Here is a 17,062-nt window from a genome sequence, read left to right on the forward strand (position 1 = left end):
CTGACCCTGTATATAGTATGGTATTGGAATTGACCCTGTATATAGTATGGTTTTGAACTGACCCTGTATATAGTATGGTATTGAACTGACCCTGTATATAGTATGGTATTAACTGACCCTGTATATAGTATGGTATTGAACTGACCCTGCATATAGTATGGTATTAACTGACCCTGTATATAGTATGGTATTAATATTAACTGACCCTGTATATAGTATGGTATTAACTGACCCTGTATATAGTATGGTATTGGAACTGACCCTGTATATAGTATGGTATTGAACTGACCCTGTATATAGTATGGTATTGAACTGACCCTGTATATAGTATGGTATTAACTGACCCTGTATATAGTATGGTATTGGAACTGACCCTGTATATAGTATGGTATTAACTGACCCTGTATATAGTATGGTATTGGACCTGACCCTGTACATAGTATGGTATTAACTGACCCTGTATATAGTATGGTATTTACTGACCCTGTATATATTATGGTATTAACTGACCCTGTATATAGTTTGGTATTAACTGACCCTGTATATAGTATGGTATTAACTGACCCTGTATATAGTATGGTATTAACTGACCCTGTATATAGTATGGTATTGAACTGACCCTGTATATAGTATGGTATTGACCTGACCCTGTATATAGTATGGTATTGAACTGACCCTGTATATAGTATGGTATTAACTGACCCTGTATATAGTATGGTATTAACTGACCCTGTATATAGTATGGTATTAACTGACCCTGTATATAGTATGGTATTGAACTGACCCTGTATATAGTATGGTATTGAACTGACCCTGTATATAGTATGGTATTAACTGACCCTGTATATAGTATGGTATTAACTGACCCTGTATATAGTATGGTATTAACTGACCCTGTATATAGTATGGTATTAACTGACCCTTTATATAGTATGGTATTGACCTGACCCTGTATATAGTATGGTATTAACTGACCCTGTATATAGTATGGTATTGAACTGACCCTGTATATAGTATGGTATTGAACTGACCCTGTATATAGTATGGTATTGAGCTGACCCTGTATATAATATGGTATTGGAACTGACCCTGTATATAGTATGGTATTGAACTGACCCTGTATATAGTATGGTATTGAACTGACCCTGTATATAGTATGGTATTAACTGACCCTGTATATAGTATGGTATTGAACTGACCCTGTATATAGTATGGTATTAACTGACCCTGTATATAGTATGGTATTAATATTAACTGACCCTGTATATAGTATGGTATTAACTGACCCTGTATATAGTATGGTATTGGAACTGACCCTGTATATAGTATGGTATTGAACTGACCCTGTATATAGTATGGTATTAACTGACCCTGTATATAGTATGGTATTAACTGACCCTGTATATAGTATGGTATTGGAACTGACCCTGTATATAGTATGGTATTAACTGACCCTGTATATAGTATGGTATTGGAACTGACCCTGTATATAGTATGGTATTGGACCTGACCCTGTATATAGTATGGTATTAACTGACCCTGTATATACTATGGTATTGGACCTGACCCTGTATATAGTATGGTATTAACTGACCCTGTATATAGTATGGTATTAACTGACCCTGTATATAGTATGGTATTAACTGACCCTGTATATAGTGTGGTATTAACTGACCCTGTATATAGTATGGTATTGAACTGACCCTGTATATAGTATGGTATTGAACTGACCCTGTATATAGTATGGTATTAACTGACCCTGTATATAGTATGGTATTGAACTGACCCTGTATATAGTATGGTATTGAACTGACCCTGTATATAGTATGGTATTAACTGACCCTGTATATAGTATGGTATTAACTGACCCTGTATATAGTATGGTATTAACTGACCCTGTATATAGTATGGTATTAACTGACCCTGTATATAGTATGGTATTGACCTGACCCTGTATATAGTATGGTATTAACTGACCCTGTATATAGTATGGTATTGAACTGACCCAGTATATATTATGGTATTAACTGACCCTTTATATAGTATGGTATTAACTGACCCTGTATATAGTATGGTATTAACTGACCCTGTATATAGTATGGTATTGAACTGACCCTGTATATAGTATGGTATTGAACTGACCCTGTATATAGTATGGTATTAACTGACCCTGTATATAGTATGGTATTGAACTGACCCTGTATATAGTATGGTATTGAACTGACCCTGTATATAGTATGGTATTAACTGACCCTGTATATAGTATGGTATTGGAACTCACCCTGTATATAGTATGGTATTAACTGACCCTGTATATAGTATGGTATTAACTGACCCTGTATATAGTATGGTATTAACTGACCCTGTATATAGTATGGTATTAACTGGCCCTGTATATAGTATGGTATTAACTGACCCTGTATATAGTATGGTATTAACTGACCCTGTATATAGTATGGTATTGACCTGACCCTGTATATAGTATGGTATTAACTGACCCTGTATATAGTATGGTATTGAACTGACCCTGTATATAGTATGGTATTAAACTGACCCTGTGTATAGTATGGTATTGAGCTGACCCTGTATATAGTATGGTATTGGAATTGACCCTGTATATAGTATGGTATTGAACTGACCCTGTATATAGTATGGTATTGAACTGACCCTGTATATAGTATGGTATTAACTGACCCTGTATATAGTATGGTATTGAACTGACCCTGCATATAGTATGGTATTAACTGACCCTGTATATAGTATGGTATTAATATTAACTGACCCTGTATATAGTATGGTATTAACTGACCCTGTATATAGTATGGTATTGGAACTGACCCTGTATATAGTATGGTATTGAACTGACCCTGTATATAGTATGGTATTAACTGACCCTGTATATAGTATGGTATTAACTGACCCTGTATATAGTATGGTATTGGAACTGACCCTGTATATAGTATGGTATTAACTGACCCTGTATATAGTATGGTATTGGACCTGACCCTGTACATAGTATGGTATTAACTGACCCTGTATATAGTATGGTATTAACTGACCCTGTATATATTATGGTATTAACTGACCCTGTATATAGTTTGGTATTAACTGACCCTGTATATAGTATGGTATTAACTGACCCTGTATATAGTATGGTATTAACTGACCCTGTATATAGTATAGTATTGAACTGACCCTGTATATAGTATGGTATTGAACTGACCCTGTATATAGTATGGTATTAACTGACCCTGTATAGTATGGTATTGAACTGACCCTGTATATAGTATGGTATTGAACTGACCCTGTATATAGTATGGTATTAACTGACCCTGTATATAGTATGGCATTAACTGACCCTGTATATAGTATGGTATTAACTGACCCTGTATATAGTATGGTATTAACTGACCCTGTATATAGTATGGTATTGACCTCACCCTGTATATAGTATGGTATTAACTGACCCTGTATATAGTATGGAATTGAACTGACCCTGTATATATTATGGTATTAACTGACCCTGTATATAATATGGTATTAACTGACCCTGTATATAGTATGGTATTAACTGACCCTGTATATAGTATGGTATTAACTGACCCTGTATATAGTATGGTATTGAAATGACCCTGTGTATAGTATGGTATTAACTGACCCTGTATATAGTATGGTATTGAACTGACCCTGTATATAATATAGTATTGGAACTGACCCTGTATATAGTATGGTATGAACTGACCCTGTATATAGTATGGTATTAACTGACCCTGTATATAGTATGGTATTAACTGACCCTGTATATAGTATGGTATTAACTGACCCTGTATATAGTATGGTATTAACTGACCCTGTATATAGTATGGTATTAACTGACCCTGTATATAGTATGGTATTGGAACTGACCCTGTATATAGTATGGTATTGAACTGACCCTGTATATAGTATGGTATTAACTGACCCTGTATATAGTATGGTATTAACTGACCCTGTATATAGTATGGTATTGGAACTGACCCTGTATATAGTATGGTATTAACTGACCCTGTATATAGTATGGTATTGGACCTGACCCTGTACATAGTATGGTATTAACTGACCCTGTATATAGTATGGTATTAACTGACCCTGTATATAGTATGGTATTAACTGACCCTGTATATAGTGTGGTATTAACTGACCCTGTATATAGTATGGTATTAACTGACCCTGTATATAGTATGGTATTAACTGACCCTGTATATAGTATGGTATTGAACTGACCCTGTATATAGTATGGTATTGAACTGACCCTGTATATAGTATGGTATTAACTGACCCTGTATATAGTATGGTATTGAACTGACCCTGTATATAGTATGGTATTGAACTGACCCTGTATATAGTATGGTATTAACTGACCCTGTATATAGTATGGTATTAACTGACCCTGTATATAGTATGGTATTAACTGACCCTGTATATAGTATGGTATTAACTGACCCTGTATATAGTATGGTATTGACCTGACCCTGTATATAGTATGGTATTAACTGACCCTGTATATAGTATGGTATTGAACTGACCCTGTATATATTATGGTATTAACTGACCCTGTATATTTTATGGTATTAACTGACCCTGTATATAGTATGGTATTAACTGACCCTGTATATAGTATGGTATTAACTGACCCTGTATATAGTATGGTATTAACTGACCCTGTATATAGTATGGTATTAACTGACCCTGTATATAGTATGGTATTAACTGACCCTGTATATAGTATGGTATTAACTGACCCTGTATATAGTATGGTATTAACTGACCCTGTATATATTATGGTATTAACTGACCCTGTATATAGTATGGTATTAACTGACCCTGTATATAGTATGGTATTAACTGACCCTGTATATAGTATGGTATTAACTGACCCTGTATATAGTATGGTATTAACTGACCCTGTATATAGTATGGTATTAACTGACCCTGTATATAGTATGGTATTAACTGACCCTGTATATAGTATGGTATTAACTGACCCTGTATATAGTATGGTATTAACTGACCCTGTATATAGTATGGTATTAACTGACCCTGTATATAGTATGGTATTAACTGACCCTGTATATAGTATGGTATTAACTGACCCTGTATATAGTATGGTATTGAACTGACCCTGTATATAGTATGGTATTAACTGACCCTGTATATAGTATGGTATTATCTGACCCTGTATATAGTATGGTATTAACTGACCCTGTATATAGTATGGTATTAACTGACCCTGTATATAGTATGGTATTAACTGACCCTGTATATAGTATGGTATTGAACTGACCCTGTATATAGTATGGTATTGAACTGACCCTGTATATAGTATGGTATTAACTGACCCTGTATATAGTATGGTATTAACTGACCCTGTATATAATATGGTATTAACTGACCCTGTATATAGTATGGTATTAACTGACCCTGTATATAGTATGGTATTAACTGACCCTGTATATAGTATGGTATTAACTGACCCTGTATATAGTATGGTATTAACTGACCCTGTATATAGTATGGTATTAACTGACCCTGTATATAGTATGGTATTAACTGACCCTGTATATAGTATGGTATAACTGACCCTGTATATAGTATGGTATTAACTGACCCTGTATATAGTATGGTATTAACTGACCCTGTATATAGTATGTATTAACTGACCCTGTATATAGTATGGTATTGAACTGACCCTGTATATAGTATGGTATTAACTGACCCTGTATATAGTATGGTATTATCTGACCCTGTATATAGTATGGTATTAACTGACCCTGTATATAGTATGGTATTAACTGACCCTGTATATAGTATGGTATTAACTGACCCTGTATATAGTATGGTATTGAACTGACCCTGTATATAGTATGGTATTGAACTGACCCTGTATATAGTATGGTATTAACTGACCCTGTATATAGTATGGTATTGAACTGACCCTGTATATAGTATGGTATTAACTGACCCTGTATATAGTATGGTATTGAACTGACCCTGTATATAGTATGGTATTAACTGACCCTGTATATAGTATGGTATTAACTGACCCTGTATATAGTATGGTATTAACTGACCCTGTATATAGTATGGTATTAACTGACCCTGTATATAGTATGGTATTAACTGACCCTGTATATAGTATGGTATTAACTGACCCTGTATATAGTATGGTATTAACTGACCCTGTTAATAGTATGGTATTAACTGACCCTGTATATAGTATGGTATTAACTGACCCTGTATATAGTATGGTATTGAACTGACCCTGTATATAGTATGGTATTAACTGACCCTGTATATAGTATGGTATTAATTGACCCTGTATATAGTATGGTATTAACTGACCCTGTATATAGTATGGTATTGAACTGACCCTGTATATAGTATGGTATTAACTGACCCTGTATATAGTATGGTATTGAACTGACCCTGTATATAGTATAGTATTAACTGACCCTGTATATAGTATGGTATTAACTGACCCTGTATTAAGTATGGTATTAACTGACCCTGTATATAGTATGGTATAACTGACCCTGTATATAGTATGGTATTAACTGACCCTGTATATAGTATGGTATTAACTGACCCTGTATATAGTATGGTATTAACTGACCCTGTATATAGTATGGTATTGAACTGACCCTGTATATAGTATGGTATTAACTGACCCTGTATATAGTATGGTATTATCTGACCCTGTATATAGTATGGTATTAACTGACCCTGTATATAGTATGGTATTAACTGACCCTGTATATAGTATGGTATTAACTGACCCTGTATATAGTATGGTATTGAACTGACCCTGTATATAGTATGGTATTGAACTGACCCTGTATATAGTATGGTATTAACTGACCCTGTATATAGTATGGTATTGAACTGACCCTGTATATAGTATGGTATTAACTGACCCTGTATATAGTATGGTATTGAACTGACCCTGTATATAGTATGGTATTAACTGACCCTGTATATAGTATGGTATTAACTGACCCTGTATATAGTATGGTATTAACTGACCCTGTATATAGTATGGTATTAACTGACCCTGTATATAGTATGGTATTAACTGACCCTGTATATAGTATGGTATTAACTGACCCTGTATATAGTATGGTATTAACTGACCCTGTTAATAGTATGGTATTAACTGACCCTGTATATAGTATGGTATTAACTGACCCTGTATATAGTATGGTATTGAACTGACCCTGTATATAGTATGGTATTAACTGACCCTGTATATAGTATGGTATTGAACTGACCCTGTATATAGTATAGTATTAACTGACTCTGTATATAGTATGGTATTAACTGACCCTGTATATAGTATGGTATTAACTGACCCTGTATATAGTATGGTATTAACTGACCCTGTATATAGTATGGTATTAACTGACCCTGTATATAGTATGGTATTGAACTGACCCTGTATATAGTATAGTATTAACTGACTCTGTATATAGTATGGTATTAACTGACCCTGTATATAGTATGGTATTAACTGACCCTGTATATAGTATGGTATTAACTGACCCTGTATATAGTATGGTATTAACTGACCCTGTATATAGTATGGTATTAACTGACCCTGTATATAGCTTTTTACTTTCTTATGCCCTTCTTATTTTTTGTGTTTTTGTTCTGTTTGTTCTGTTATTTTTAGGGTCAACATGAATATTGATTACTACATTGTTAACTTTGGAAGAAAGTAATTTCACTGTGCTTGTGCACATGAAACTGTGTTTTATTTATTTAACATTTATTTAACCAAGAAATCCAAATGAGGTCAATTGATCTCTTTCCTTGTTGTCTGTTAAGTTCCCCAGTTTCTGTTTTGGGTTTGTATGTTTCAGGAAATGGCTTTCAGGATTCGAAGCAGCTGATTGGTCGGCCCCATCGACGAGTGGAGCTCTGACCCCTCCCTCTCGTTAGGGGATACAGCTGTCTGCAATTACCGACTCCTGCAGCTCCTTTGTTAGGAGAGCTTCTTGGATGTGCTGTGTTGGTTGTTGCTCAGAGACAGGTTTTGTAAAGTATTTTGTAGCTGGTCCTGCTGAGGTATGTGTATGCCAAAAGGACTGTGTTTGTGATGATTGAAATTGTTCACTTTAAGTGAGTAATTATTCTGTTTTTGTTCCCAGGGGGGAAGGGGAAGGCACCTTGGGAGTGTTTAGGCAAGAGGCCGGCGGGCATACATATACCCGTAGTATGTACACTGTCTATGCACACTAGGTAAGACCTGGGCGGACCACCCCATGTATTTTGGTTAGCGCGCCAGGTGGCATTAAGAATAGGTAAGTAGTGGGTAGGAGAGGGGGCTGTAACTTGTACTTTCTTTGCTTTGGTTCCGTCCAGCCCCTTTTCCCCAAATGACTGTGTGAAGGAAGAATAAATTCCCTGTTAACGGTAATATTCTCTGCCTCTGTCATCCTTACCCGCACCTACAATCACATACCTCTTTAACTCCACCTACAGTCCCATACCTCTTTACCTCCACCTACAGTCCCATACCTCTTTACCTCCACCTACAGTCCCATACCTCTTTAACTCCACCTACAGTCCCATACCTCTTTACCTCCACCTAGTCCCATACCTCTTTACCTCCACCTACAGTCCCATACCTCTTTACCTCCACCTACAGTCCCATACCTCTTTACCTCCACCTACAGTCCCATACCTCTTTACCTCCACCTACAATCACATACCTCTTTACCTCCACCTACAGTCACATACCTCTTTACCTCCACCTACAATCCCATACCTCTTTACCTCCACCTACAAGCCCATACCTCTTTACCTCCACCTACAATCCCATACCTCTTTACCTCCACCTGCAGTCCCATACCTCTTTACCTCCACCTACAGTCCCATACCTCTTTACCTCCACCTACAATCACATACCTCTTTACCTCCACCTACAGTCCCATACCTCTTTACCTCCACCTACAATCACATACCTCTTTCCCTCCACCTACAGTCCCATACCTCTTTACCTCCACCTACAGTCCCATACCTCTTTACCTCCACCTACAGTCCCATACCTCTTTACTTCCACCTACAGTCCCATACCTCTTTACCTCCACCTACAGTCACATACCTCTTTACCTCCACCTACAATCACATACCTCTTTACCTCCACCTACAGTCACATACCTCTTTACCTCCACCTACAGTCCCATACCTCTTTACCTCCACCTACAATCACATACCTCTTTACCTCCACCTACAGTCCCATAGCTCTCTTTCACTCCACCTACAGTCACATATGCTCAAATGTAGTGCAGTATATAAGGAATAGGATGGCGCAGTCCAAGCTTTCTGGCACAGCCCAAAGCTTCCAGAATGTATGTACAGTGTGTTACCTGTGTGCATGGAGCGACGCCAGACCCGTGAGATTGCTAGAGATGCTGCGGGGGCCTAAATCGATTGGAGACTTCACCCTGCAGTGTGACAACCAGGGACAATACACCCCTCAGCAGTGGCCGGGCTCTGCAGGTTACCACACACACATACGCTGGAAATGTAACAAACTATTAACATTTCGTGTGTGATTATTGTATTTCCAACACTTTTTTTTTTACTTTTCTGGTAAGTTTCTGTTGTGTGGACAGAAGATCCCTGGTACTGAGTCCACCAGACACTGCTCACAAACTGTGAGAGGACAGGTAGGATGTGTTTGTGATTATATTTGTGTGCATTTATACACTCACTGTACAAAACATTAAGAAAATATGCTCATTCTATGACAGACTGACCAGGTGAAAGCTTATGAACGGTTATTGATGTCAATTGTTAAATCCACTTCAATCAGTGTATATGAAGGGGTGACAGCTTAAAGAATATATTTTTTTTTAACCTCAAGACAATTGAGACATGTATTGTGGATGTGTGCCAACCAAAGGGCAAGACAAAAGATTTAAGTGCCTTTTAACGGGTTATGATATTAGATGCCAGGCACACTGGTTTGAGTGTCAAGAACTGCAACGCTTCTGGATTTATCACACTCAAGACATCTGTAGAACTTGATACAACTGTGGGAAGCATTGGAGTCAACATGGGCCAGCATCCCTGTGGAACGCTTTCGACACCTTGTAGAGTCCACGCCCCGACGAATTGAGGCTATTCGAAGACGAAAAGGGAGTGCAACTCAATATTAGGAAGGTGTTCTTAATGTTTTGTCAGTCATTGTATGCATATTTCTCACTATTTTTAAGAAAGCAAAGATGCAAAAAATAAATGAATCTTTGTTAAGGGCAAATAATTGCATCTTGTTATATTTACCCGTTTTATCACCCATTTGCACAAAATACTAGGCTACTGCCTGCTTACAATGCAATACTTCAACCATAGCAAATTGTGCATTCGCATGAAGCTAAGAACATTCTCACACCAAGTTACATTTCTATAAATGGCAACATGCATGTTTTGGAATATACTGTATTTTGTACGATCACAACATTTATAAATGAAGTTCCAGGAGAGAAGAGTTAGATGATACCTTCTCCATTAGACACCTATAATGGCAGCAGACGAGAGAGGAGAAAGGTGGATTTATGTCAATCTTTAAAGTTTGACAAAGATCCTTTTCCTAGCACAGAGAACTGGGGAATGTGTGAAAATAAAACACATTACCTATTGCCCTAACTTCAATATCAAGCAGTCATAAAATGTTACATGTTTATTATGAAATGTTCAGAGGTGGGACCAAGTCATTGTTTTACAAGTAAGTCTCAAGTCAAGACAGGCAAGTCCCAAGTCTCAAGTCAAGACAGGCAAGTCCCAAGTCAAGTCTCAAGTCAAGACAGGCAAGTCCGAGTCAAGACCATCAAGTGTCAAGTCCTAAACAAGTCAATGTGCTCTTCACCAAATGTAATACCATTTCATATTTAACGAGTAATAGTATATTACATTTATGCAAATTATGAATGCTTTTTAAAAATATATTTATTACTTTCCAAATAAACGTTATATTTCCATTGAAATACATGGGTAGCCATGAGCCAGACATCAATATGACAAAAACAAAATATTCTAGTGTTCTCTCTCTCCAGATATACTCGACACCTAAAACAATCCTAAAGTTACAATCATTTATTAAAAGGTACATCTAAACAACTGATACTGAACTTCAAGTAGGCCTACAGTTTGAACACTGGCCTGAATGTCCTAGAAAAAAAAATACAGATCCCAAAGATGGGAGATAAAACCTGAACATGGAGGCTATGTGTGTGTGTGTGTGTAATGCATAAACAGTTAAAAAAAATTATCTTATCTCCGGACCCTATGATGCATTGCATTTGCAAAAGACCAAATTCGATAAAAGTCTATCAGTCATTTGTGCACGATGAGGCCGCAGTATGATGCCACCATGGCTGAAGACACGTTCCACCGGAGCACTGGAGGCAGGCACTGCCAAGACCCTGATGGCCACTCGGGACAGTGAAGGAAGAGCCTTCCTGTTCATTGCCCAGAACAAGAGGGCATTCTGTCCTTCGCATATGTCAAGGTAGTGACTTAGCTGTAGTGCTGGAGTGGTCCCAACAGCTTTCTTCTGCCTCTTACAGTATGCTGCAAACAGCCCTTCTTCTTGTCCAAGACTATGGTCCTCTCGCTCTTCCTCATCAACAAGAGGCACAGCTTGCTCAGTCCCTGCAGCATCTTGCAGAATCAGTTCTGGCAGAACATGTGAAAGCATAGCAGAAACAAAAAGGCCGGTATTAGAGTATTGGTGATGTAGTGGGTTAAATTGAAAAAGTATTATTGTTGCAGTCAATTGGATTAAATGAGAAAAAGTTACATTAAATTCAATAATATTTACCTTTCACTCTTTGTGCCACCTCCTCCTTGACTTCCTCCTTGACCAGCACATGGTGCTCCACCCACATCAGAGAAAAAGCCGGATCCAAGGCAGCTGCTTTGAGGTAGACTGGATCTGAAAAGGGGGCAGTGATTCCATCTTGTTTCCTGGCCATTTTCACATTGATGAAGATTCCAAGAAATCTTTTGTTCAGGGATGCCTGGAGACTTCTGACCAGGCCGCTCAGGAAATGGACTTGAGGCTTCCGCTGCTCCAGGTGGTGATTCAGGGACAGGACGGAGGGAACAACAGAACTGATTGTGACTATCTTCTCCCCCTGTGTCATATCTGTTGCTTCTCCAAATGGCTTCAGGATGTCCACCAACTCCTTCAACTTATTCCACTCCTGTACTGTGAACAACAACTCCTTGTGCCCAGCCTTTTCAAGAACATGACTGAGCTTTCGATGGTCACATTGGATAACTGCCTTCACTTGTCTCAGTGTTGAGTTCCATCTTGTGTTGACAGCAGCAGGGATCCCTCTTTCCCCAAATTCAGCCTCAAACACCTCTTTGAGTGTTGTGTTTGTATGCAGCAGTGAGCTGATTTTTGATAACTTTGAAAGAGAAGGAGTCATCACTTTTGTTTCTTTCAAGCCGTCTCCCACCACCAGCTGGAGAGTGTGGGCAAAACACTGCAAGCGCTGTTTTGTTGTTCCAATAGCAGCATCCACTATTTGCTGGTCTTCCGGGGTTAGGTCATTCCAGAGCTCTGGGTCATCAAGGTGATCTTCGTCATGTACTTCATCTTCTTGTTCAATGGGGAAGCACACAGTGAATGCTTTTCTCATGTTGGCAGCATTGTCACTAATGATATAGTCCAATTTATCTTTAATGCTGTACTCACCACATATGGCCTCAAATTGCTCACAGATTCTTTCGGCCATGTGTGGGCCTTTGAAGCGGTCACAAGCCAAGAGATTGGACTTGAGCTGTAATCTCTCTCCATCTTTCTCCATACAGTGCACAGTGACACCAAGGAACCCCCTCATCTTTCGGTCGGACCAAATGTCCACTGTGACTGAAACATGGTCTGTGTTGCTCAACTGAGTTTTCAGTTTTGAACGTCTCTTTGTAGCAAGGTTCTCTACTTTTGATGTCAATGTTCTGCGACACACTGGGCTGTACTTACTGTCAACCACTGACAGGAAGTGACGAAAACTCTTGTTTTCCACAATAGACAGAGGCAAGTTGCAATCGATAACCAGGTCGGACAGTATTGCATTGTTGATTGCGTTCTGCTGTGGATGATTCATGCTGTACTTCCCTACACGGGTCTCCATGAACTGTGAGATTGGAGACTGTTGTGGTTCACTTGTGGCACTTTTGTTCATCTGGTATTGTTCAAATCTGTAAGCATATAAAAAGATAATTGAGCGGGGCAGTAGCACAATCTTGCCTGGTCTCAATCTTGGGTGCAATGATCACGTTCCCGCACTGACTGACTGTGTGGAGGCTCATTGATTTAATGTTACGTTAGCCTACATGCTATACTAGCAAAGTTATATATAGCTGTCGGCTATATTAGCCACGACTTACCGTTCTTTGTGCAGCTTCAAATGTCGAACAAAGTTGGAAGTTGTTGCGCCTCCATCTGTAATTTTCTTCCCGCATGTTTTGCAAGTTGCAATCCGTTTTTTGTTGACTACAATGTAGTCTGTATATCCGAAAATAATAATTTTGGGTATCATCTTTCCAATGGCTCAATCTGAATTCACCCGCTGGACGTTCGTCTGCACTGCTACGCACTATTTTTTCACCGCTGGCACAATTTGATTGGCTGCTTTCCGATTCAAACTGTAATCTGTTAAATGAAGAGTTGATGCGCTGCACACTTTTTAATAGCGTAATTTTTATATATTTGGGTTTGGGGAGGATATCAAGTCAGGTCGAGCCATGAGGCTCAAGTCCAAGTCAAGTCACGAGTCATTGGTGTTAAAGTCAATGTCGAGTTGCAAATCATATTTGTGACTCGATTCCAAGTCATGTGACGCGAGTCCACACCTAAGAAATGTACTGACACAACAAAAAAAGGGAAGGAATGAGAAACTAAGTTGTAAATCAGTCATTTTATTATGTGAAGTGTGATGCCTGACTTTGAGAAAAGTGATAAGCCTACTCATAGATTAATACAGATGCAGAGGTTGTGTAAAGCAGCCATCAATAATCATGAGAAGCACAATAACAGAGATCCAATATCCTGCCATCATCATCATCTCATCTGTCTTAATATGCAGTTACTGAAAGGGTGCCAAAAGAAACGCACTTCTCCCTTCATCCATTTTGCCGACATGCAAAACAGACACAGTAATCATGTTTCTTTCTTTAAACAAATTACAATAAAATATGAAGACGTCATACTATGAAAAAACAAAAATGAATGTTGAATGGCCCAGTTCTGTTTAAAGGTATTTAATACACCCTCTCATATATACAAACATCGTACAAACGCACACCCTTCAGCGTCCCTCCACCACCTCTTTGTTTGTTTTCTGTCCCGCAAACACTTTTCTGTTTCTTTGAACTTGAAGCTGAAAGGAGATGGAAGAGAGAAATACATTTTTAGCTTGTTTAAAACCATCTACAGTCTAAGCCAGGGGGGGGGGGTTCTACAAAATTTTGGGGAATTGTTTTAAGAAGATCATACCAAGGATCATTTAGCTAATTGATTGATTTATTTTTTTAATGAAAATTGTACATTTGGACTTACTGCTATTAGCCATACAAACTCATTGAATAACAGACTCACTACATGGAACAGATAGTCCCAAAAGAAAATCTAAAAGAAGTTTGTTCTGAATTGTCTATCCGATATCTGAAAGATAAAAGAAATCAGGATCTTTTTCATATATATATATATTTTTTAAAATATTTAACCCCTTATTTTTGGCCCTAAACTGTCTAAAAATATACTTCCATTCATTTTTCAAACTGGTACCGGGGGACCTTCAGATGAGTCTTGTGAGGCCTGTGGGCGTCCTAGAGAAGGGTCATATTAGTGTGTAGCCCAAACTTCAGACACTACAGGTGTGAGAAGACTCATTTTTTCAGGGTCTCACGGTCTGACAAACACCGCTCTAGCTCTTTCACCACAGGTGCGGAAGTGCAACATCGGGGGATTGAGATGCATCTGATGCAACAACAAAAGAAACAAGGTCTCACTACCTTAAAACGGAATGATTTGTGTTATGCTAATTAGATTTCCATGGGACCATGGAAATAAACTCTAGGGGGTTAAGGACATGGTAACTCCCTTAAGGGGAGTGATATCACACCGTGTTTTATCACACTGCCTGATGGGGTGTATTTGACTTCAGACCACTGACGTTAGAGACCGACGTTAGAGACCGACGTTAGAGACCGACGTTAGAGACCGACGTTAGAGACCGACGTTAGAGACCGACGTTAGAGACCGACGTTAGAGACCGACGTTAGCTTTCAAACTAGAACGGAGAAAAATCAACATACACTCCATACTAAGAATACAACAGTCAACACATTTCAGTCAACAACAACAGGGGTGTTTTCATTCGGCAAAGACTGTAGCAAACAGTTGCAAAATGTTTTACAACGGTAACAGTTTACTTCAAACGGATACGTTTTGCCACGAAAACAAATTTCTATTGGAAGAAACTCTATTGGTAGGAACTCAGGTCGGTCCCTCCATGTTTAATTCCATTTGCTTCTGTTTATATCCATTTGGTTTGGTTCCTAGTGAACACACCCCAGTTCAGGGTATGACATGAGCTAACAAACTATACCGTGGCTCCCTCCAGCATGTGTTGGTCTTTCTGGAGAGCATTGTGCAGGCCTTCCTCGGATGTATAGCCGATCCAGCAGAAGCCTCTGTGGAATCCTGTCTCCTTGTCCTGTTAGAAGATAGACATTGTGAGGTGAATATAGAGGTTGTGATATGCCGGTAACTGCCAGAATAAAAGGAAACACCAACTTAAAGTGTCTTAATAGGGCATTGGGCCATCAGGAGTCAGAATAGCTTCAATGTCCACTGGCCTAGATTCTACAAGTGTCTGGAACTCTATTGGAGGGATGTGACACCATTCTTCCATGAGAAATTCTGTGTTTTGTTGAGGATGGTGGAAAACTGTCGCAGGTGCCTCTCCAGAATCTGGATTGGATTGATATCTGGTGACTGACACCACATGCCACACACAAAGTCACTGCGATCTCTTCTTCTAGCCAACATCATGGGCAACTGGGCATTTTTTTATACATTGCTTGATGGGATGTCAATTGCGTATTTACTCGTGTGTTTCCTTTACTTTTGGCAGCTACCTGTAGGTCAAATGAAGATACACATTGTGATAGAGGGCTGGGGTTCTCACTTAAACAATTTGTTACGGGTGTACTTACAAAAGGAAGTAGGCATTTCTTGACTTGCCCGAACTGCCCAAAGTACTCCTTCATGTCCTCTGAAAGAAAATGATGACAATATGTTATACTGCATGTTCTCCCACTGTAGCTAGTTAGCTATAGTGCAAATGACTGTACTAGAGAGGACGTGGTCTTAATCTTTGACTATACACACAGGCAAAGATGTTTTAGTTAGCTAACTGATGCCAACTATCTCATTGACATACATTACCCATTTAATTAGGCTGCAATAAGCCTCATAACTTAGTAATCGGCACAACGACAATGTCAAATGAGCATTGATGCAAATAAGAGACAGAAAGGTTGGTTAAAATAAGGTTAGCTGAAAGACGCAGCCACACATAGTTAGCTAGTGAGCTTGGTTAGCAACAATGTCAAGAAAGCACTCACACAGCATGATGTAAAGACGCCTACAAAAGCTCATAGCCTAACATAAAATTGCCAACATACAGTAAATTTTGTTTCCAATATACATTTTTAAAAAGCATGCTTACTGCTTGCAATGGTCCATGGTATTTTAGACACAAACACCTCAAAAACCTTCTTAGACGACGATGCCATGTTGCGTCCTTGGAAAGCTAACTAGCTAGTAGCTACCTTTGACCCGAGTCACGTGACTTGACACACACCGGTGTTATTTGACTGTTAATTTTTCAAATATGGACTTAAAATCACTAAAAGCTAAGCTTTACTTTACATATTTAACATGCTGTGCATTTTAATGGTTTGCTTATTTTTTATTTATTTTAGAGTTGAAAGGTCATTTTAG

General features: G+C 38.4%; 2 protein-coding genes across 2 annotated transcripts; both read right to left on the minus strand.

Annotated features, from left to right (window-relative positions):
- Window positions 1-11,035: 11,035 nt before the first annotated feature.
- LOC120023496 lies at window positions 11,036-13,473 on the minus strand. Its single transcript, XM_038967523.1, has 4 exons — window positions 13,441-13,473; window positions 12,749-13,251; window positions 11,864-12,649; window positions 11,036-11,718 (listed from the first exon to the last, which is right to left on the minus strand). The coding sequence occupies exons 2-4, from the start codon at window positions 13,233-13,235 to the stop codon at window positions 11,327-11,329; spliced, it is 1,665 nt and encodes a 554-aa protein (XP_038823451.1). The 5' UTR covers window positions 13,236-13,251; window positions 13,441-13,473; the 3' UTR covers window positions 11,036-11,326.
- A 478-nt stretch (window positions 13,474-13,951) lies between these two features.
- LOC120023391 (SRA stem-loop interacting RNA binding protein) lies at window positions 13,952-16,894 on the minus strand. Its single transcript, XM_038967398.1, has 4 exons — window positions 16,788-16,894; window positions 16,273-16,331; window positions 15,663-15,770; window positions 13,952-14,432 (listed from the first exon to the last, which is right to left on the minus strand). The coding sequence occupies exons 1-4, from the start codon at window positions 16,852-16,854 to the stop codon at window positions 14,361-14,363; spliced, it is 306 nt and encodes a 101-aa protein (XP_038823326.1). The 5' UTR covers window positions 16,855-16,894; the 3' UTR covers window positions 13,952-14,360.
- Between the last annotated feature and the right edge of the window lie 168 nt (window positions 16,895-17,062).

Source organism: Salvelinus namaycush, chromosome 28 (assembly GCF_016432855.1).
Source record: "Salvelinus namaycush isolate Seneca chromosome 28, SaNama_1.0, whole genome shotgun sequence".
In the NCBI taxonomy this organism is placed as follows: domain Eukaryota; kingdom Metazoa; phylum Chordata; class Actinopteri; order Salmoniformes; family Salmonidae; genus Salvelinus; species Salvelinus namaycush.